This window comes from Bidens hawaiensis, unplaced genomic scaffold (assembly GCF_021521415.1).
Source record: "Bidens hawaiensis isolate Kalapana, Puna unplaced genomic scaffold, B.hawaiensis_p1.1 tig00001511_1, whole genome shotgun sequence".
In the NCBI taxonomy this organism is placed as follows: Eukaryota; Viridiplantae; Streptophyta; class Magnoliopsida; order Asterales; family Asteraceae; genus Bidens; species Bidens hawaiensis.
Genome location: NW_027491085.1, coordinates 3757393 through 3780959, shown reverse-complemented (window position 1 = coordinate 3780959; position 23567 = coordinate 3757393). Strand labels below are relative to the sequence as shown.

Below are 23567 nucleotides of genomic sequence, written 5' to 3'. Positions count from 1 at the left end.
CATCGTTGAGGATGTTAGATCTTTCAGATAATCGAATAGAAGGAAGCCTTCCTAAAAGCCTCGGACAACTTCAAAGTTGGTTTATTTAAGTTTTTATGATAATATTCTAATAGGTGTTGTAACAAAAACTCACTTTTCCAAGCTAGTGAGCTTGAAACATCTAATCGGCTACGGCAACAACTGAACTTTTAGACTGCTTGCTGTAGAATGGATCCCTCTTTTCCAGCTCGAATACTTGATTTTGGAATCCTGGGCTTTAGGGCCTCGGTTTCCATCATGGTTGCAATCACAAAAAGATTTAATTCATCTAGACATAAGTGACCGGTTTGAAAGTAATTGGGTTTGAATTGCATTATCTTGAGATTTACATACATAATATATAGGAGAGTACAACTCAATTACAGGAGATAAACTAGGAGTTTCCATAAGACTCTACAACAACCTTGACTAGGTTTTAAACATTTGAATTTAAATGTATTTGAAATATTTGCCATCATTATTTATTTATTGTATTTGTCATGATACGCCCCCGCAAGACGGAGGATCCATCGGAGACTCCAATCTTGGACCGTAAAGATATAAATGGAGCTCGGGACAGTGGCTTGGTAAGAACATCTGCAAGTTGGTCCTTCGAATTGATGTGATGAACTTTTAAGGCACCCGCAGCTACTTGCTCTCGTACAAAATGATAGTCCAAAGCGACGTGTTTCATGCGGGAATGGTATACGGGGTTAGCACATAGATAGGTAGCACCTGTGTTGTCACAATATAGTCTCGGGGTATCCTTAATTAGTAAGCCGAGTTCTTTCAACAGGTGTTTAACCCATGTTAATTCAGCTGCCGCATTTGCAAGAGCCTTGTACTCCGCCTCAGTCGAAGAGCGTGAAACCGATTTTTGAAGGGCTGATCTCTAAGAGATGATGTTGGGTCCAAGGTACAAGATGTAAGCTGTTGTTGACCGACCCGCTGTGGAGACCCCTCCCCAATCCGAGTCTGAGAACGCGGATAAATTCAAGGATGACTTTTTCTTTAAAAAGAGACCATGATATAACGTGCCTTTAAGATACGGAGCAACCATTTGAGTGCCTGCCAATGTGTTTGTGAGGGAGAGTGCATGAATTGTGATAATCGGTTGATCGCAAACGAGATATCCGGTCGTGTAAAGGCGAGGTATTGCAATGATCCAACAAGCTTCCGATATGGTGTAGGATCCACCCGTGGGGTCCCATCTTCAAGAGTGAGAGTTTGGGATGAGCTTAATGGTGTAGTGACTACTTTAGCACCATCCATGCGATGCAGGGTAAGAAGGTCAAATATATGTCTATGTTGTGATAGGAACAAGCCATCAGTGGTTGGAATTATTTCAATACCAAGGAAGTGGCTTGGGAAGCCCAAATCTTTGATAGAGAACCGTTTGGCTAAGGTGGTGACAAACTGATTGATGAATTGAGAGTTGTTACTTGTAAGAACTATATCATCAACGTACACCATAAAGTAGCAAGTAACACCGCCATTATTATAGATGAAGAGAGAAGCATCGGTAAGCGACTTGTTAAACCCCGATTCGATAAGGAAATTTGTAAGCGCCATGTACCAAGCTCATGGAGCTTGTTTAAGACCGTAAAGAGATCTTTTTAGTTTACATATATGGTTCGGGTATTGCGAATGAACATAACCCGGTGGTGGAACCATGTAAACCTCTTCTTGCAAAGTACCATGCAAGAAGGCGTTATTAACATCGAGTTGCCGAAGTGACCATCCCCGTGATAAGGCAATAGATAAAACAGTTCGAATGGTTACGGGTTTTGTTACAGGACTAAAGGTATCAAAATAGTCTTTGCCGTATTGTTGGAGAAACCCTTTAGCAACTAATCGGGCTTTATATTTGGCTATAGAACCATCCGGGTTTCGTTTGATACGGAAACCCATTTACAACCAATCGGGTTATGAGATTGGGCAGGAACAAGGTCCCACGTGTGATTTTGGAGTAACGCGTTATACTCGTCATCCATGGCTTTTCACCAAAGTGGATCTTTGGATGCTTGATTGTGAGTAGTGGGTTCAAGAGTGGTTGGAATGGGATGAAGCGTGGTATGATTAACAAAGGCGGAATTGTAATATTTTGGGATTGGGTTTGCGGGTGCGGGTACGGGTGCGTGGTGGTCGAGGGGAAGAGAGTGGTGACTGGGAGGTGGATGTGGAAGAAGAAGAAGAAGGAGACGAGGAGGGTGGGGTAGTATGTGATGAGTGAGGCGATGTAGATGATGGAGAAGGAGGTTGGTTCGACTCTAATGTCGTATGAGTAGAGGAGATGGGAGAAGGTGGGCTATTTGAGGGAATATGAGAGTGCGAAGATGTAGAGAGAGTGGAGACTGTGTTGAAACGGTGGGTGAGGTGATTAATGTTGAAGTTGGATTATGGTGCATGGATATGGATGGTGTTGGTTGTGGGGAAGCGGATTGCATGGGTTGAGTTTATGAGTTGGTAATGGGTCTCATTTGCATGGGAGGAGTGGTTTTAAAAGATGATAAAAAATCATCCACTGTAGGTAGTGTGTAGGGTATATTAGATGGACTTTTAGAGGGAAATTGATCTTCAACAAATACTACATGTCTAGAGTGATAAAGACGATGCGCGCGTGGATCAAAACATTTATATCCAGATTTGGACGAAGAATAACCAAGAAAAATGCACGGTTGAGACTTTGGTTGAAGTTTAGATGTGGCGTAGGGTCGAAGCCATGGATAGCAAAGGCATCCAAAAGGCTTAAGTTTAGAGTAATTTGGTGAAGTACCATAAAGTTGGAGAAATGGGTTTTTGGATGCAAGGGTGGGTGTCGGTAGTCGGTTGATAAGGTATACGGCAGTTTGAAAGGCGTGAGACCAAAAGGTAAGAGGGAAGCCCACATAGTGTAATAAGGCAAGGCCGATCTCAACTATGAGCCGATGTCGACGTTCGGCAATGCCATTTTGTTCGGGTGTATGCGGTGATGTGGTGTAATGTGAGATACCATTGGATTGAAGAAATGGAGATAATCCTTGGTACTCACCACCATTGTTAGTGAAGATGGAATTTATGGGTGTTTGAAAATATTTTTCCACAAGAAGCTTGAATTGTGGAAAATTTTTTGCAACATCTGACTTATATTTCATAGGAAATAACCAAACATATTTTGAATAATAGTCAACAAACACCACATAATATGAAAAACCATCAACAGATTTTTGAACCGGTCCCCACACATCAGAATAAAGAAGTTGTAATGGTTTGGAAGCGGTAAAAGTATTCTCACCAAATGGCAACTTGTGACTTTTATTAATAGCACACGATTGACAATGCAAATTAAAAGTAGACAAACATTTGAAATGAAGACCTAAGTCTTTACAAATATGCTTAAAAATACGTAAACACGGGTGTCCAAGTTTGTGATGCCATTGGATAGGAGAAGTTGAGACAGCGGAGTTGACTTGAGGGCAAGGAGCCAAACTATTGATGTAGTATACATCATTAATGTTCTCCCTCGCATGAGAGGCGCCCCCGTTTTGAAATCCTTCACAAAAAAATGAAAAGGAAAGAATTCAACAGAAACATGGTTAGTACGACAGAGTTTTGCAACAGAAATAAGATTTTTGCGCAATTTGGGAACGCAAAGAATGTTAGGTAAAGCTAATTTACGAGTAGAAGTATGAATATTAGCAGAACCAGTATGAGAAATAGAGAGATTTGTACCATCACCGAGAAGGATTTCATCTGGTCCTCCATATTCCGAGACGGAATGGAGGGATGATGGAGATGATGTTAAGTGATGGGAGGCACCGCTATCAAACATCCATGGTTTGGATGTGGTGGTCGGATGAGACCCGGAGGAGACCGCGTTGGCAACAGGACCTGTAGGGGCTGAACTGAGAGTTATGTTGTTGTCTTTTAGAAACTTTGAAAGTTTTCTACACTCGCTCGTGTCATGACCCGGAATAGAACAGAACTGACAAAACAAATTGGATTTGTTGTTGCGAGTGGAGGAGCCCGCTGGATAGTTGGGGGACCTGTTTCCCTTTGATTGAGAGCTTCCTTGAAACTGAGAGTTTCTGTTAGAGGAGTCCGAGAAGGATCGGGATTGCGAACGACCCGACTGCCTTTGGGAAAAATTGGCGGTCGCTATTAGGGTAGGAGCAGTAATTTTGGCTTCTTTGAGAGACCGTTTAAAGTCAACTAGCTTATCAAAAAGCTCCGGGTATGTAATCGGGTTTTCCCGAGCCTTGAGGGCTGCGGTGATCGGAGTATATTCATCACCAAGTTGGCTAAGGATATGAACCATGAGATCTTCATCGTCTACCGGATTCTGAACACCGCAGCCCTCAAGGCTCGAGAAAACCCGATTACATACCCGGAGCTTTTTGATAAGCTAGTTGACTCCCGAGCCTTGAGGGCTGCGGTGATCGGAGTATATTCATCACCAAGTTGGCTAAGGATATGAACCATCGGCTATGGAGCGCATTTCGTTCAGAAAATCAGAGATGGATCTGCTTCCTTTCGGGTTTCTTGCAAGTTTTGATTTCAAGGATATGATTCTTGATCGGGACTTACTAGCATAGCTAGACGTGAGACGGTCCCATGCCTCCTTTGCGGTGGATGCCGAGGCGATAGTCGGTTGAATGGTGTCAATGCAAGAACCAAGAATAACACTAAACACGATTTGATCTTGACGATACCAGATTGCGTAATCTGGGTTTGGTTTGGTAGTACATCCGTTGGTTAGGATTTTTGGTGGTGGGGCAATATTTCCGGTGATGAAATCGTCGAGCTCGAGTCCAGTGAGAGTGGACTGAACTAGCGTACGCCATACCGGGAAGTTGGTGGTTGAAAGCTTAGTTGGAAGTGGGTTGCGGCTGTAAGATGAATAACAGTTTTTTGGTTTGCCATAGAGATGGTAGGGATAAAGATGACAAGCAAAAAAAATGATAAGGAGAAATAATGTATTGGATCGTGAGTTTACTCGTTAGAGTTTGGAAGGGCTCTGATTACCATAACAGGTTTGAAAGTAATTGGGTTTGAATTGCATTATCTTGAGATTTACATACATAATATATATAGGAGAGTACAACTCAATTACAGGAGATAAACTAGGAGTTTCCATAAGACTCTACAACAACCTTGACTAGGTTTTAAACATTTGAATTTAAATGTATTTGAAATATTTGCCACCATTATTTATTTATTGTATTTGTCATGATAATAAGCAACACAAGAATTTCATCACCCATGCCAGAGTCATTCAGGTGACATTCCAGAGAATGCTGGGAGAAGTGGTCGAGTTTGATACTGTTAAATTTGGAAAATAATAATTTGTATGGCAAGATTCCAATAACATTGGGTTCAGTACCTTCCCTCAAATTACTAAACATGCGTGGGAACAAGATCTCTGGAAGATTGCCTTCTTCTTTAATGAATTTAACCGCATTAAAAATTCTTCAACTTGGTAGAAATGACCTTGCTAGAAGCATTCCAACATGGATTGGAACAAAACTCACTCTTTTGATATTACTCAACCTTAGAGGCAACAATTTTGACAGAGTTATTCCCCAAGAACTGTGTTATCTTATGAATGTTCAAATCTTGGATCTTGCACATAACAATCTATCCGGAAATATTCCAAGATGCTTCAACAACTTTAGTATCCTTTCCGGCATAAATGCCAACTCAATCTTTCAGTTTGTTTTTGAACTGGAATACGGATTATCTATTGCTGAGGATTCTTTGGTGATGAAAGGACGAGAGGACACATATATCAATAATCTTCCACTCGTGATGTTGTTGGACCTCTAAAGTAACAATCTTGTAGGACACATTCCACATGAGCTCACATCCCTTGTGAAGTTAAAATTTTTAAATCTATCAAGAAATCATTTGACGGGAAGGATACCGGAGAAGATTGGTGATATGGAAGCACTTGAATCTTTTGATTTATCAACGAACAAGCTTTTTGGGGAACTTCCCGTTAGCTTGAGAAGGTTAAATTTCTTAAGTAGCTTCAGTGTATCCTACAACAATTTGACCGGGAGAATTCCAACAAGTACTCAGCTTCAGAGCTTCAGTGAGTCTAGCTTCTTTGGCAACAAACTTTGTGGTGATCCGCTAACCGAGACCAATGGTTGTGTACGAGTCAAAGTAACAACTACTACAAAAGGAGATAAAAAAGAAGATGATGGACGAGATTGGGGGTTGATCATTGGCATAGTTCTTGGATTTTTTACTGGGTTTTGGATCATTGTGGGTCCATTGACCGCGAATACATCGTGGAGGATTGCATATTTTCGTATGCTGACTAAATGGACCAAGTTTGTTCCCAGGTGATTTGATGAAAAATAAAGTTGAGATGTTGTAATTAGGTTTACGTTTAAAGTGGAAAACTTTTATAAAAATAAAATTACACGTTTGTGTTTGAGACTTGAGAGTATACAATGACTAATGTTGTGTTGCTAGAAGATTTTGGGTTTTACTTTGATTTTTTTTTTAAATTTATTCTAGCACAAAAACAATACCTTAAGATTTTGGGACTCTAATTACATATATTTTAGTTATTTTTATTAAAAATGAAAAATATTAGTTTTTGTATTCATATTTATTTTGTTTTTAAAATTAATAGGTGTTTAGTATTTTTATTTTTTTTTTGAAACGCAATTAATAGGTATTTTAGTTAAGGTGCGAATATATATATATTTATTTTGTTTTGTTTTTAAATTAAAAGGTATTTTAATTAAAGGGTGAAAATTACCATTCTATGTATCACATAGATTTCATTTAAGTGAGTTTTTAAATGACCGATAAGTTATCGTAAAGAGCTAAAAACGAGTTATTTTTTATAATAAAAGATAAAATGAAAATAGAATGTCAAAGAAAGAGTAAAAATTGTAGTGTAATTATTTTGATCTAAATGTTTATAATAAAATAAATCTCAACTGTCAATCACCTCCTCTTCCAACCAGAATCGTTATCCTTGTCTAAAATCTCCATGGCTTCATCACTCTGTCTCTCATCGTCTTACCTACACTCCCATAACCAGAAGAAGCATCATCATCATCATCATCATCATCATCATCATCATCATCTGACTCTGTCTCATACTTTCTCTCTATTCCCAGTTCGCATACTCTTCTCCAATTCAATCAAATGTAATAGCAACGAAGCAGCTTCTTCTTCATCTTCACCGGCAACCGCTAGAAAGCTTGGAGTATCAGTTTACAAACCTAAATCATACCAAGTGCTTGTTACCGATGCCGCCAATTCCCTCGCCTCCGCTCTCGATGACGGCAAAACGCGTCTTGAAATCGATTTCCCGTAATTCATTCTCTTATACTATTAATTCAAGGAAACATATTAGTTTAATGTGGTAACTAATTGTTCTTACTTGTCAGTGTTTTCCCCAAAATATAACCGAACCGGATTAACTGAACTAACCAACATAACTGAACCGAACACGTAACCTACGGTTCGGTTTTTTATTATTCAGTTTCAATAACCGAATTAACCGAAACGAATGTATTACAGAAGCAAAAGGCCATTGACTAATTTACCGAACCCATGGTTAACTGAACCGACGATGGTGATGATTTCAAATAGCCGAACATGTGAATTTCGGTCAAAGGCTATAACCGAACTGAACCATGCTCACCCCTATCCATTAGTGCCCTGCAAATGTTGAGACAAAAAATCATGTGTAAAATCGGGTTGTGCACGATTTGCTTTGGTCGATTTTGGGCTAAAACCGAAACTTCAGTTTTTGAAATCTGTTTGGGTTCGGTTTTGTCATTTGAGTTGGAAAATTTTGGCCCAGAATAAAGAATTTGGGCCTAAATCATTTTGCTAATTAATAACTAATTGTTTGTGATACATTTGGGATAAAAATATCTAAGTGACAAATTTATTAAATTCTTATAAATTACTTAAAACAACAAATAAAAATCTATAAATTCAGTTCGTTTTTTACAAAAACATAAAACCAAACCGTCGGTATTTGTTTCTATTCGATTATTTCGGTTTCATGCAAACCCCTCGTGTATATTGTGGTTGATAATGTATATAAAATAGGTAAAGAGGTAAATCTTGGATTTTAAATGTTGTCATAACTAGTAAGTGTGATAAAAAAGAGTTGCTTACATTTTTAAATTGTGACATTAACAGGCCATTGCCTACAAGCATTTCTTCATATAAGGTATCTTCATGCTTTCTTTCTTGCTGGTTCAGTAAAATGAAGCTTTTTCTAAACCCTAAATGAAATTGTGAAGGGATCTTCAGATGAGTTTACTGATGCCAATGTTCAACTTGCATTGGCTGTTGTAAGGAAGCTACAAGAAGTTAGGGAAACACAAGCTCGCATTGTAAGACATTTTCTTTCAGTTATTTTTCTTTGTTTCATATATCCACTACACGTGGCAATATGGGTGCGTTAGGCAACGCTCCAAACGAATTAATTTGTTAGGGTTGTTATCGTAAAAAATCAAAATACTATCTCATTTTTCACGAGAAAGTCCCTCAACATAGTTTTGGCATATAAAAGTCTCTGCACATGTGGGAAAACATGAAAAAAAATCCTCATAGTAAGTTAAAATGCATGTACTTGTGAAAAAGTATTTAATATAATGAATCGTTACTCTATAAGTTTGTCAAAATTAGATTATATAATTTTTGTGTGCAAAAATCTTGGATATCACTTCATCAAATTTTGACAGATTTAAAAGGTAACGAGTCATTATTTTTAAAATATTTTGGGCTTTTTAGTATACCAAAATTGTGGTAACTGGTAAGGGACTTTTTCATGCTTTTTTGATATATGCAGGGTCTTTTATATGCCAAAAGTATGTCGAGGTACTTTTTCATGAAAAATAAGAAAGTATATTGGTATTCTATGATATTTACCCTTCTTTACATCAAAACTGGGTTGACCCAAAACATTTTTTGTCAAAAATTTGTGAATCTTAATTTATATATAATTAGTATGTTAAATATGATTGCAAAAAACATATTATTTCAAGAAACATGACCCGATTCAACCCATTTATATGTAAAGGTCAAAATATCCTTCACATTATCAACCGTTGAGGCGTTGATGATATAATATGCATGCCATTTAAACTTATTGTTTAATGTAGGTGTTTCCTGACGGGCCCGAAAGACGTAGAGCCTCGGAGCTATTCAAATCAGCTATTGATCTGGTAACTGAAATAATCAAATTTAAAACTTATTCCAGGATTTATTTAATATTTCAAAGTATGCAATTAGTGCACTTGAAATAATGAACAATGTATGTTGTTTTGGCTTCCCAGAATACTCTTTTGTTATTGATCATTTTTTTTTTCATGAAATCATGTCTGGTACATTAATTTATTTTAAATTCCAATCATTATTGTTACCGGACTGCAAAATTACTGTTTTGAGTTTTAAAATTTTGTTCAAACGTGCCAAAATTTCTTTTATAATGGACTTTCCTTGTAAGTTTCGTGAGTTGTGACATTGAATAATATGAAGGTGTTTAGATACACAAATCTTTGCGGAAACAACAGTAATGTAAACCGTAATCTGAGATTAATTCATATCAGTTCACCAATGTTCCCTTTTTCCAGGTTGATGGAATCACTATTGGTTCATTAGATGATATTCCAGCTGGCCCCGTTGCTTCTTTTTTCAAATCTGTACGGAACACACTTGATTTTGATTTTGATGATGAAAATGAAGGTTAGTACTTAGTACTATGAAAAAACAAATAACCATTTTTGTGTGAAAGAGGAATTCACTTTATATATATACTTGTGATTGTATTACATAATAACATTTTTTTGACTAAATTGTTATGTTCATAAGTGGCCTGTTTATGAAACAGATAGGTGGCAGTCTGACAAACCGCCAACACTTTATGTATTCATTTGTTGCAGCACACGTGAACTTGCTACCATCGAGAAATATCTGGTAAGGGTGTATTTTCTCTTACATGGATAAGTTGAGTAACTGGTCAAAACAGGTTCAAGTCGAGCAACGGGTAAAAATAAGTTTGGTTCGAGTAACAGGCCTAAACGGGTTCAGGTTTGGGTGATGGGTCAAAACGGGTTCAGGTTGAGTAATGGGTTAAACGGGTTCAAGTTGAGTAACGGGTTAAAATGGGTTCAAGTTGAGTAACTGGCCAAAACAGGTTCAAGTTGAGTAACGGGTCAAAACGGGTTCAGGCTGAGTAACGGGTGAAAACAGGCTCTCAGGTTGAGTAATGGGTAAAATCGAGTTCAGGTTGAGTAACGGGTTTAGGTTGAGTGACGGGTCAAAACGGGTTCAAGTTGCGAGTAACGAGTCAAAACGGGTTGAATTTGATTAAAAAGTTAAAACAGGTTCAGGTTGAGTAACTGGTCAAAAATGGGCTTGGTTTGAGTAACGGGTCAAAACGGGTTCTGGTTGAGTAATGAGGTCAAGTAGTCAGTAACGGGTCAAAACAGGTTCTAGTTAGCAGGTCAAAACGTGTTAGGGTTGACTAACGGGCCAAAACGGGTTCAAGTTGTGTAACGGTCATGCTGATGTGCAGGAAAACTTTGGTGCATCAACACCCGCCCTCCTATTTAATCTGGAACTCGAGACATTGCGGTAATATTTTTAGGGATTTAATTTCAGATAAATTTGATATTTTCTGTCATTTACTTTATCTATTTATTACTTCTTCTGACAAATGGAACTATTGGACTTTGTAGAGCTGACCTTGGTCTTCTCGGTTTTCCACCCAAAGATTTACACTACCGATTTCTTTCTCAATTTACGCCGGTTTTCTATATTCGAATAAGAGAGTATTCCAAGGTATATATATTTAAATCACTATCTTTGGTTTTATAATGTTTGGCATTACTTTGATGAACATTTTACTTTAAAATCAAAAGACAGTGGCAGTAGCACCATATATTGTGAATTATACCGGGGCCCTCTTCCGCCAATACCCTGGTAAGAATATTAATTTAGAGATTACTTTGATGACACGTATGCTAATAATAGCTAGGATTTCCAGTATAAGATGCCATTCGTTTGATGAGAAATAAAAAAGAATATCGAAAATTCGATGCCATATATGCACAAAAATATGTGTTTTCTGCAGTTACTTTTTAAAATAATGACTTCTAAAATCAATTACAATAAAATGACAAATACTCCCTCCGTCCCATTATAAGTGTCCTAGTTTGATTTTTCAAGTCTTTCTTATTTAACTTTGACCGACAATATTTTTGTTTGTGTTATATAATACTTGATGTAAAATATATGAATGGATTGGGTTTTAAATGTATTGTACATTGATATAATTTTCATCAAGTATTATATGACACGAACAAAAAATATTTACGGTTGAAGTTGCAAAAGAAAGACTTAAAAAGTCAAACTAGGACACTTGTAATGGGACGGAGGGAGTAATACGCCACATCATAAATATATGTTTTTTTGTTTAACAGGACCATGGCAGGTGATGCTTAAGCAAACAGATAATTCATATGCGTGTGTTGCTGAAAGTGAAACCCGCTTCACACTTAATGAAGTAAGTATGCATTGTCTGCATTGTCACTCTGAGGTGGTAAAACGGGCGGGTCAGGTAGCCAATCAAAAAGGGTACAATTTGTGTGGGTTAGGTTGACCCCAAACACTTTTTGTTAAATTTTAATATAAACAAGCAGATAGTAAGATTATGAATAAATTACACTTTTGCCCTTAAATATATAAAATTTTTCACTTTTCGTTTTTAAACTAAGAAAATAACACAAATAATCCTTTATGTTTATATGTGCAACAGTTTACGTCCTTTCACTAACAGGCTTTAATTTGTTTTCTATAGGTCTGTTATTCCTTAGTTTAAAGACGGAAAATGAAATTTGCTATATATGTAAAGGACGAAAGGTGTAATTTGTTCTAAGATTGCTAAAACAATTTTCTTTATCCTATAAGAGTAAACTTGTAATTAAATTCATCAAGAATAAATAGTTTGAAATAAGCAATCATAAACTTCTAATTATCTTATTTCAGCAATGTTTTGTATTAGATAATTTAGGAAGTTTTATAGAATGTTTGGCCTCCTTCCTTTAAAGCTAATTTTATATTTAGTTTTTACTCATTTGATCCGCTGAGGATAAAGGTAACCCGAGTCTAACACATTCATATAAATTTTATTTGGTAAGTGCAGACCAAGGAAGAACTGCTAAGGGTTCTTGGATTAAATGAGGAACAAGGAAGCCAACTTGAGTTCCTTCGCAGGGGCTATAAGGTAATTTCTCATTTATAGTAGTTCCAGGCTAAATTACTCTTCTGTCCATCATAATTATCATTATCGTCATCATTATAAATAATTGATGGTAAAACAGTTTATGCAGTAATCTATCTTTCAATAAAATGATTTAAAAAGATTTATGCATATTGTATACACTTTGAGCGGCTTTTGACCAATTTGACCCGTTCAGCCTTTTAGTTTTAGTCGTTATTTTTTTATTTTACGAATTTGACTCCTTAAAAACTTTGTTTTTACCAATATTTATTATTATTTCTTTTTGTGTATTTTGGTATATTTCTGTGTTTACTGCAGACCGCAACATGGTGGGAGGAAGACGTTGATTTGGAGTTATCTTCAGCATGGCGTAACTAAGCGATAAAAACAGGGCCTAAAATTATCTTCAGCATGGCGTAACCTAGCAACCAATTTTGTTGCTAGGTCCACTATTGGTCATAATGAAAAATATATGTATCACCTTACACTTATTTTTGGAGTAAATTACAATTTTTGTCCTTAAATATCGCGTATTATGGGCAAGCTTTGGAGCAAACGTTAATCTATCGATGTGAAATCGGTTAATTTCAGTTTTATTTTAATTGTGAAGGGAGGCTACAAATTCCTATCCAAATTCCAAGATACAATGTGCTAACCACAAAGTATTTGACTAATGAGTTTCAAAATCAACAGAGTAAACTATTTGGGCAGAAATTGTTTACAAACAACATAAGTCATAGCAGCTCATGATGAATTTTTTGTTCAATATGCCTTATTTCACACAACGCGCGAAAATGGCCACCCGTGGTGCTGGTGGAAATTTTATTGATGTGGGGGACTTAAAATTTCAGCTAAATACAAGTGAAGCATGCCCTTATTATAGGAGCAAGTATAAGCACATGAACAAACATGAAATGGAGACAGCTATACTACGTATGTGTAGTTCATCGCCATTTTAGAAAGAGTACCATCAGCTTCACATAAACCAAGCCTTTGAAGCTATCAAAAAGGTGAAAAAAAGCATTCCTCCCACGACGATTGAGCAGCAAACCACCGCATGCAATCCAAAATCCAGTTGCGAAGCCAGTAGCACCACCAATATAAAACCATCTTTCAAGTTCATCGACTCCACCACCACCACCCTCTCTTTGACCAGCGATACGAGGCATATCTAACTGTTTATCTCCAGGGCAATATTTGTTGAGAGGAGGCCCACACAATCCATTATTTTTGGCGTACCTTGAAGGTTCAAAGGATTGGAGTTGAGTGCTGGATGGAATTCTCCCTGTCAAATTATTACATGATACATCTAGATAGTTTAGTGAACTCATTTGAGACATGCTTGTTGGTATCTGCCCGCAAAGATTGTTTCTAGATAGATCCAAATGTAAAAGACTTTTCAGTAAGCCGATTGTCGGTGAAATCTCTCCGTGGAGGGCGTTCATAGACAAGTTAAGTGCAATCAATTCACGAAGATCGGTTAGTTCATACGGGATATCTCCTGTTAGATTGTTGCTCGATAAATCAATGCTCTTCACCATTCCTATAGTGCTGCGAAATTCACGTACACTTCCTTGCCAATTTATCATCTCATAGTCAACATACTCACTCATGTGGTCAACTTTACCGAAAAGACGATGCACATTTCGTAAAGGTAAGAATGTACCTTGAACCATGGCAGTGAGATTGTTGAAGCATGAGGGGATCGTTCCATAGAGGTTGTTCATTGACAAGTCTAGAATTTGTAGATTACCAAGTGGCATAATTGTAAAGGGATGGTTCCAAAGAAGTTATTTGATGTCAGGCTAAGAACATACAGCCCCGATAACTTTTCCCCTATCCAATTAGGTACATAACCTGAAAACTTGTTGCCTTTCAATTCCAGAAAGGTTATCTTGGTGCACTTCTTCAAAGATAACGCCAATTCTCCTGAAAGGTTGTTGTTGTATAAATACAAAACCTCGAGATTGATCAAATACTTGACTGAAGAAGGAAGCTTTCCGGACAGATAGTTTTGTCCTAGATTAACAACTATTAGTTCTTTGAAATGCCACAAACAATCTGGAATTCTACCTGTGAATGAGTTCTGTGAGAGATCAAGGAATGATAAAAACCCATCAATAATTTGGCACAAAAAAGAGATTTCTCCATAGAATTTGTTTCTTGAAAGGTCTAGTTGTGTTAAACTGGAAGGAACGCGTTCTATAGAACCATAGAAGTTAGAACTCAAATATATGCTTGAATATCCAGAATCAAAATTCGACAACAAATCTGTTACTTTCCCAGTAATGTTGTTGGAGGAGAGATCTAGATACTGCAATCGAGAAGGCCACATGTTCCAAAACTCCACAGGCATCGTGTCTGAAATTCTGGTGTTGGCCATGTCAAGAAATGTAAGATTTTTCAGTGTCTGAATCCATTTGGGGAACTTAGGCCCTAGTTTGCAAGACCGCAAATAAATATAGTTTATATAAGATAGGTTTGACATGTGAGCTTTTGAAGGAACTCCTTCAAATAAGTTGTTTGAAAGATCTAAAATCATGACTTGACTTTCCAATGTTCTCAGAAAGGACTCCTTTAAAAGAATTGTTAGAAATGTCTAGAACTTGAAGCTTGGGTAGTTTCCACACTTTTTCACTTATAGTTCCATTCAACAGATTATTAGAAAGATCCAAATATACCATGGATGTAAAGTTCTGGATATTATCGGACAATGACCCTGTGAATCGGCTATTTGAAGCATACAAATTTTGTAATGTAACCGATGTGCATCCAGATAAGTTGTATAGAAATCCAGGAATTTTGAATGCTACATCGTTGCCACTAAATTCTAAAGATGTCAGGCCACAGAGGTTTCCAAGATATCTGGGAATCCCGTCTAACTTGTTGCCAGAGAGACCAAGAGATACAAGCCTATTGCTAGTTAACTGGAACAACCAATGATACATGGATGAGTTGAGATTGTTGCTTCCGAGATCAAGGTAAGTAATAGACGAAGAAGAAGAGTTGGCATACGAAGAATATGGATGTGTGACCTGTGAGAGGTCACATCCCATTAAGGATAAATTAGACAACTTATGAAGACTCTACATCAAATTTACCCAATGATTAACTTTGGCTAGGGAAGTATCCGTCATATCAAGTTTCTCCAAATGTGTTAGATGAGATAGCCAATCAAGGTTGTCAACTGTACATCTTTCGAGATTTCTGAGTGAAAGAACTTGCAAGTTGGTGATGTTTCCAAATTCCGGAGGGATGGTTCCAATAAAAAGATTGTCGGAAAGGTCAAGATGCCTTAATTGAGTCATGGAACCAATGAACATGGGAATTGTTCCATTGAAAGAATTGGATGAAAGGTAAAGATGCCTTAACCGAGTCATGGAACCAAAGAACACGGGAATGCTTCCATAGAAAGAATTCACGGAAAGGTCAAGATATTTCAAGTTGGTTAAGGAAGTGATGGAACTAGGAATGGGTCCATGAAAATCGTTTCTGGAGAGATCAAGATAATTCAAATAGCTTAAGTTAAGCAATGAAGAACTGACCTTGCCTTGAAGTTGTGCAGAATACAAGTTAAGGCTTGTAACATGACCTGTTTGGTTGTTGCATGTGACCCCCTTCCATTTACAACAATCATTGGTTGCCTCTTGCTCATGTGTCCATGTTGATAGAACACCATTAGGGTCTTGATGAACATTTGCTTTGAAGTGAAGAAGAGCATGCCTCTCCTTATCGATGCATAACGGTTGGCGGCCAACGGGAGTGGCACTTGTAATCTTTACCCATAACAAGAAAACTGACAAAACAAGATGCAGAAACTTATAACAAGTATTATTTGCCATAATGTTTTAGGAGTGTGTTGATTTTTTTAGTCTGATATACCAACACATGCCCATATCAAGCTTTATATAAACTCAAATAAGATGATGATAGTCAAACTAATTGATATGTTGGTCAATCTGTATAAAAATATCCGAGGGGTTGTGTCTGACACTCGATACTCATTTTTTTCTCTAGACAAGTGGAAACGATGTGACACACACTATGAAACAAAAGCTAGCCTGAATTGGTGCATATTATTGCTACAAATTTTTGTTGCATGATTTCATATTAAAATAACAAAAGTTAGATTATATAACTATATGATCACATAACAATTCGTTACATGAATGCTCAAATTGATTATTTTATGATTTACTTTAACGGTTGATTTTTTTATTTTTTTATTTTTATAAAAAATATTCCTAATAGTTCAAAGTTCAAACTTGATTTGCACGTATCAAACAAGTTGAATTTCTTTCGAGTTCCATGACCACGAAGGTGAGTGAAATGTGGAACATACAAGATAGTGGATTATTTATCCTGATCACACGTCCAAAGACTGATCAAATTTTGGAAATTTGCAATTATTACATCCACTTCGTTTAAAATTTGAACCACAAGCAATTGATTTGTGAGCACCAAGAAAGATACATTGCAAGCCACTCATTAACTATCGGTTCAATAAAATTTTAATTGAGCAAAGCTTAACCGTTCTTGAGTCTCAAAATAAACTTCTATAATAAACGAGCCTATAATTTATATAAATTTTATTAATACATTGAATATTCATTATATACTAGTTTTTATCCCCCGTATTACGGGGGGTTGTTTTATATTATTTGTTTCAAATATTTATTTATTTTTTGAATTTTTATTTTTTTTATTGTATGAAAGTTAATAATATACTTATGGCTTATTGATAAATTGTTTCACAAATATATGACATGTTATAACCCGGTTTAAAAGCTATATGGGTTTGAGGAGACCCAAGACCCGTTTATTTTTTTACTATAAAATTGGTTTTTTAATTATAAATAATACATATCTTTTTTTTAAATAAATCGTATATTAATTTTAAGTATATCCCTACTTTATATGATTTTTATATTAAATATTTGGTGAGATTAATTTTTAATTTAATGAGATTTTATAACCCGTTTAAGAAATATATGAGTTTGATGAGACCCATACCCGTGAATTCGGGTCAAATGCATGAGAAGCCTCCATTTAAAATTCAAGCAAATCTGGTGACTCCAAGAAAAGGGGGAGCGACCACATCGCGACACATATGATTTTTGGGTCTTCGTTTATATATATTATAAATAAGGGTAGGTTACTGTATAATAATACATTATCGAACAATAGGTACGCGTACATATTGAGCGTCGATTTCAATTAAAAGATCCATCACGCGGTGGTATAAATGAAAATAATCTAAATCTAATTTTGTGATCCAATCCATCGATTACAAATTAAACTAATTCATCGAGCTTTGCAAATTTGTTACATTTTCTCTCTACGGTCCTCCTTCTGTCGTCATCCCTAAATCCTTCAAAATATGATTTTTTTGACCATGAATACTTTGATCCAGAATTGAGCAATGAAATCAATCTAAATCATGTAGAAATCATCAATCGATCCTCATATCAACTTCAATTTTGAACTGAACATGAATTGAGAATAACAAAGTGTAATTGACTTGAACAATTCTGAACTAAATACATTTTTGTTCTGAGAGTAATTTTAATTCGTTGAGGTCATAAATTTTGTTCTGGGAGTTATTTATTTAGAGAAGTGTGATGTAGGAGATAATAGGAGTTTGTCAAATTAAAGGAACGATCAAACAGTCTCCAAGTGGATGGCCGTTTATATTATGTTTGACAAACGATTGGTTTAAATATGTAATTATTTTGGAAGTTAAGAACCGGAACAACAATATTACCATAGCAAATGGAACACGTGTGTAAATTTCCAAGTGTCTAGCATGTTAACTCTTAGTTATCACACTAGGCCAGTCTAGGCACTAATCCACTATATAACTCTTATTATTTTAAGTTGTCATCACCACACTGGACACTAATCCCCTATATAAAGCTTACTAGTTCGTGGTCAATTATGATATCAGTACTTCCCTTAATTTGTGGATTTTTTTATCAACTCATGAATCTAGACTAGGGTTAATATTATGATTTAAGGTAGTGTTTGGTATAAGAGAATGGAAGGAGAAATAAAATGAAACTTTTTGATGGAATGGAAAAATAAGTGTTTAAATTGATTAATCAAATAGAATCAACAATTACATAAGAAAATCTTATTTCATCAAAATCATTCATTCACACCCCATCACCACTACTATGGCTGCCACCATTACCACTTGACTACCGCCACAATCGATGCCACCTCTTGACCACCACCGCCCGACCACCACCACTACCGTCGCCACCGTCCCCACCACCACCACCGTCGTCATTGGCAAATTTTTATGTTAGTAATTTTTTATTATTTTGAGAAAGATGTATCTTTGTAATTTGTCTTTGTATTTACCAAACAACATATATAATAATCGTTCATTCTATTCCTAAAAGTTTACCAAGCAAGACAAATGAATGGTAATGATCAATTTCGTTTTTTATACATCTCATTCTTTCTTCCATCCAATTCCCTCTCCATTCTGTTACCGCATTTCAAACAGACCCTTATAGTCGTCATTTTAGAATAATAACTAGCACTAGCGGTACTCAATAATGTCATGACGGCTTTTACAAGTTACACACTTTCATATCCCTTTTTTTAACGACTAAATATTTGCACAATATGGGATATCAGCCCCTGACCTCCGATTTAACACCCTTACCACTTTACTCTCCTATCAACGCGGGAATGGCAACACTTTCACATTCTAGTTTTAGAATTTTAAATTTTTAGTAAGTTGAAATACTTAATTACTAAAAATATGAGTTTTTAAACATATATGACCCAAACCTTAATTAAAAAATTGCTTTAATTGGTTAGGGCAAAGTAATTAAAGTAGAAAATGAAGGCCGAACACTCATACTGTTTGATTGTAGACTTGTAGTTTAGAAAACGAGATGAGAGTTTAATTTAAACTCGGATATGTGTAGGTCCTAGAAAGTAACTTTCACTTTGAAGTAAAGAATGGGCTTAAACATCAAGTAAATGAATGTAACACACACAAGTCAGCCATTATAGCCGATTTACATAGACACGAATAGGACCATTTTGCGAACAATGTGCATATAAATGAGATTGTTGGATGAATGAATCAACCATATTTAGTCCAGGTCAATTATCCATCCAAAGTTAGTGGAGATGAATGGAAAAGTATGTAAGTCAGTTTTCATGTTCAAAATTATAATCATTCTGTGAACAAATGAGTAGAAATAGACTAAGAAAGGTGCATGAGTGAATTTGTCAAATTAAGTTTATAAACAGATACCAACTGAACTATATATATTTTTTTTCTTTGGAGTCTAAATTAATCATATATTCAGCAATTTAATATACTTCTGTTGTTTTTTGTTGGCTGCAAATATGTAATTTTCTATCATTGTTTTCCTCTTGGGTTTGAATTTGCCAGTTTTGTCAAATTCGAATTTTTGTTCAAATCCAAATTCACTTTCAGAAATTCTCAAATCTAGAAACCTGATTCGACTACCACTGTAACCTAAAATGAATGATAATGATCCATTTTATTTCCTTATCCATCTCATGCCTTTGTCCATCCAATTCCGTCTCCATTCTATTATCGCATTCTAAACATGCCCTTATAGTCATTTTAAAAGAATAACTAACACTAGCGGTACTCAATATGACATGGCGGATTTTACAAGTTACAAACTTTCACATCTTAGTTTTAGAATTTTATATTTTTTATTAAGTTGAAAGATTAATTACTAAAATATGAGTTTTTAAACATATATGATCCGAACCTTAGTTAAAAAAATTACTTTAATTGGTAAGGGTAAAGTAATTAAAGTAGAAAATGAAGGCTGAACACTCATACTGTTTGATTGTAGTTTAGAAAATGGACGAGAGTTTAATTTAAACTCGGATATGTATAGGTCTCAGAAATTTTTTTTCACTTTGAAGTAAAGAATGGGCTTAAACATAAATAAATTTATGTAACATGTAACATCTTAGGCAAATCTCATATCGACCGTAGTGATCATTGATTCATAAGTAAATGCCTCGCTTCTTAAATCACCAATGCGTTTTGGGCTTAACAGTGGTGGACAAGAGAATAGCTTCACAGTTAAGTATGCTCAGATGAAAATAGGAACAGGATGACTGACGTCATGCCCTCCTGGAAAGTCTCCACCTAAGCAACGTACCACGAGGGGTCGGATGTTACATATCACACACAAGTCAGACATAATAGCCGATATACATAGACACAAATAGGACCATTTTGCGAACATGGTGCATACAGATGACTAAATGAGTTTGTTGGATGAATGAATTAACCATATTTAGTCCAGGTCAATTATCCATTCAAAGTTAGGGAAGATGGATGGAAAAGTATCTAAGTCGGCTTTCATGTTCAAAATTATAATCATTCTGTGAACAAATGAGTAGAAATGAACCATTTATAGTCAGTCAACTCTGAATGAGTCCAAATAAAGATTAGTAGACAAAGAAAGTGTTGGATGCAATTTCGAACTCCAAGTCACAAACCGTTGAACTTGAGGGACCGATAATAACAAGTCGGTCATAGTTAGTTATGTTTTCCAATTACAACATGTTTCCTAATTGTTTGTAATTATAATTAGTATTGTCTTGGCTAGCAAGTTAAGTTGGTCTATATAAACCAGGTTATGGTTAGACATTAGAACATCTGAGATGCAACTGAGTTATGGTTCATTTAGAGACACACACGAGATATAACCGAGTTAGGGTTCATCTAGATGCAACAAAGTTATGGTTCATCAAAATTTAAACCGAGTTAGGGCTTGAGAGTTTTAATCGTTTTAAATTCTTCTTAAATGAAATTCTTACTAAAAAACAGCACACCCATTTAAAACGGTCTGATCATCGCTATATTTAATGCTAGTCACCACTCTAAAAATAAGTTCTTTTTTAGTTAAAACCATTCCGCGTAGAATACGTTTGTCAAATTTGGGTTTAGTAAAAGAAACCTATTAAATGGTAGTTTAATTTATAGTATGTATATTTGATTTATGTATATAATATAGTAGTATTGGGATGAGAGTTTTTTTTTTACTAAAATGAGATGAGAGAAAAAAGTATTTATGGATGATTTAAAATTTATTTATCAAAATAGGTATTTTCTTGAAAATTCCATCTTCTTACCCCTAATCTTATTAGATAAACCACTTTTATATTTATTTTCAAAATGTATTTTCTTAAAAAAGCTAAGAAAAAAATTATAACAAAAAAAATATATTCTGTTGGATCTTGATAATATCGAAAGAAAAATAAGATGTTTAATATTCGTTTATAAACATACTCTAAGCTTAATAAAAGTTATTTTTGATAGAAATGTTTTGGTCTTTGTAAATACATTTCTAGTTTCTTTAAGAATATAAAATAAGTGTTTTTTTTTAATTTTATATTAGTTAAATGTAGTTATAATATTTTTTTGTTATTGTTTCACAATGATTTAACACAAATTATATAACAATTGTATCAACAAACTCTAAAAAGCAGAAGACAAATAAAAATACAATTCTGTGAACAAAAGAATCGAAAATCTTTTTTAACCACAATGTAGATATTTATACACGGTGAAAAAAAAAGAAACAATGTATCGCATTTGGCAAGATAACGTAGTTAAAAAAACTATGATTTTCAAAATTAAAGTCGTTATTGGTTCTTATCATTACGTTATTGGAGCTCGCTATAACAATTGAAAGAAAAATAAAAAAAATAAAGTCGTGATATGTTCAGAAATGAATAATACTCTTGTTATTTGGTTGAAATCAGTTCGGTTCATACAATACCGACACGGCGACCCCATATAATTTACGACAAAAAAATCACAATCATCATATATATAAATAATATTTTTTTAATTAAGGAGATCAAAAGGTATTATACTGATAACGTAATTTGTTTTTACACAAATAAAGTAAAATAATTAAAATATCAACATTATTAACTGAGTTAAATATACTTAAAGTAACTTTTAATAAAATTATAATAATCAACAAAATGTTTAAATTTTATTAGAAAGTTTTTCATAGATTTTCTTAAATAAAATCTTTTTTATCAAATGACCCATAAGATTAAGAGTGAGAAGATGGAGTTTATAAGAAAATACTTATTTTAGTAAATAATTTTTAAATCATCTATTACTAAATAATTTTTTCTCTCACCCCATTTTGATAATAAACTCATTGGGATGGTAGCTCAGTAGTCAACGGCTAAGATAAAAAAATTTAAAATAAATATAAAGATTCTGAATTTGAGTCTCATGTAATATAAACAAATTTGTCTTCCAAAAAATAAAAATCGTAATCTAAATCAAAAAATAAATATCATAATCTAAAGTGCACTTAAAAATATAGTAGACTTAACTGGGAAGCAATAAGATAAGATGGTTAAAAGAACATAAGAAGACAAAGTTTGTTGTGACTATTGAGGTGTTCTTTATCTTTACTAACTGCTTTCCATAAAACAAGCAGCAACAAACTTTAATCTACACGTGCCAAGCACGTGAGACAGGACATAGCTTTGATTTTTATTGAACGACAAATGAAACTTTTAAATTGGCTACGGACTAAATTTACTGTATTTGGATACACTTGTCTTTTGATCCGGGAAAAACCCTTACCTAAGGGCAACGCCCGTGAACACACGTCCAAAGACACAACAATACTGCGGCAAGATAAAACTCGTTAAGTTTAAGGATTCAACTAGTGAAAGCTACCTAAATGCTTTGATTACTTCTTTATATATACCGAAAACAAATTGCGCATTTTAAAATTTTAATAGTAAAGATGAGGGAGAGGTTGGCCCCGGAAGAGGGGTGGCGCCACTTAATCATTATAAATGAACAAAAGTTCATGAAAATAGTATATATATATATTTTTAGCATGTTATATTTATTAACGTCAAAATAATTTCACACATATAGAGAAATAGTGATTACGACGACGATGACAACGGCAAAGACAATAACGACGATGATGAGTTATAATGTGGGAGCCTTTGGTCGCGCATATACTTTTACTCATGTGCCTATTTTACTCTCTTTAGCGTTAAATATTTTTATTCAATACATGTATAAAATAAGCGGGCGACCTATAGTATAAGTCGTATGTTTTCGTGAGCAATAAGCAGCATATCCCCCTAATGGCATATACATGAATCGATATTTGTATCTAAATATATGTAATATACATGTTATCGTGTATTATGTTAGTTTTAGTTCTTATTGATGAAAAGTTTGATATATTTGTAAAATTAAATACGTGACTGTTAGTCTCATATCTAA

At 35.0% G+C, this 23567-nt stretch overlaps 1 protein-coding gene and 1 pseudogene across 1 annotated transcript; one reads left to right on the top strand and one right to left on the bottom strand.

Moving 5' to 3' along the window:
- The first annotated feature begins 7009 nt into the window (after nucleotides 1-7009).
- Nucleotides 7010-12675, top strand: LOC143582087 (protein LPA3-like). Its single transcript, XM_077064733.1, has 12 exons — nucleotides 7010-7335; nucleotides 8179-8209; nucleotides 8283-8375; nucleotides 9147-9209; nucleotides 9618-9729; nucleotides 9875-9960; nucleotides 10562-10620; nucleotides 10725-10827; nucleotides 10908-10968; nucleotides 11469-11551; nucleotides 12191-12271; nucleotides 12587-12675. Exons 1-12 carry the CDS (start codon nucleotides 7010-7012, stop codon nucleotides 12644-12646), a joined length of 1158 nt encoding a protein of 385 aa, XP_076920848.1. The 3' UTR covers nucleotides 12647-12675.
- A 477-nt stretch (nucleotides 12676-13152) lies between these two features.
- Nucleotides 13153-16248, bottom strand: LOC143581265 (receptor-like protein EIX2; annotated as a pseudogene).
- Between the last annotated feature and the right edge of the window lie 7319 nt (nucleotides 16249-23567).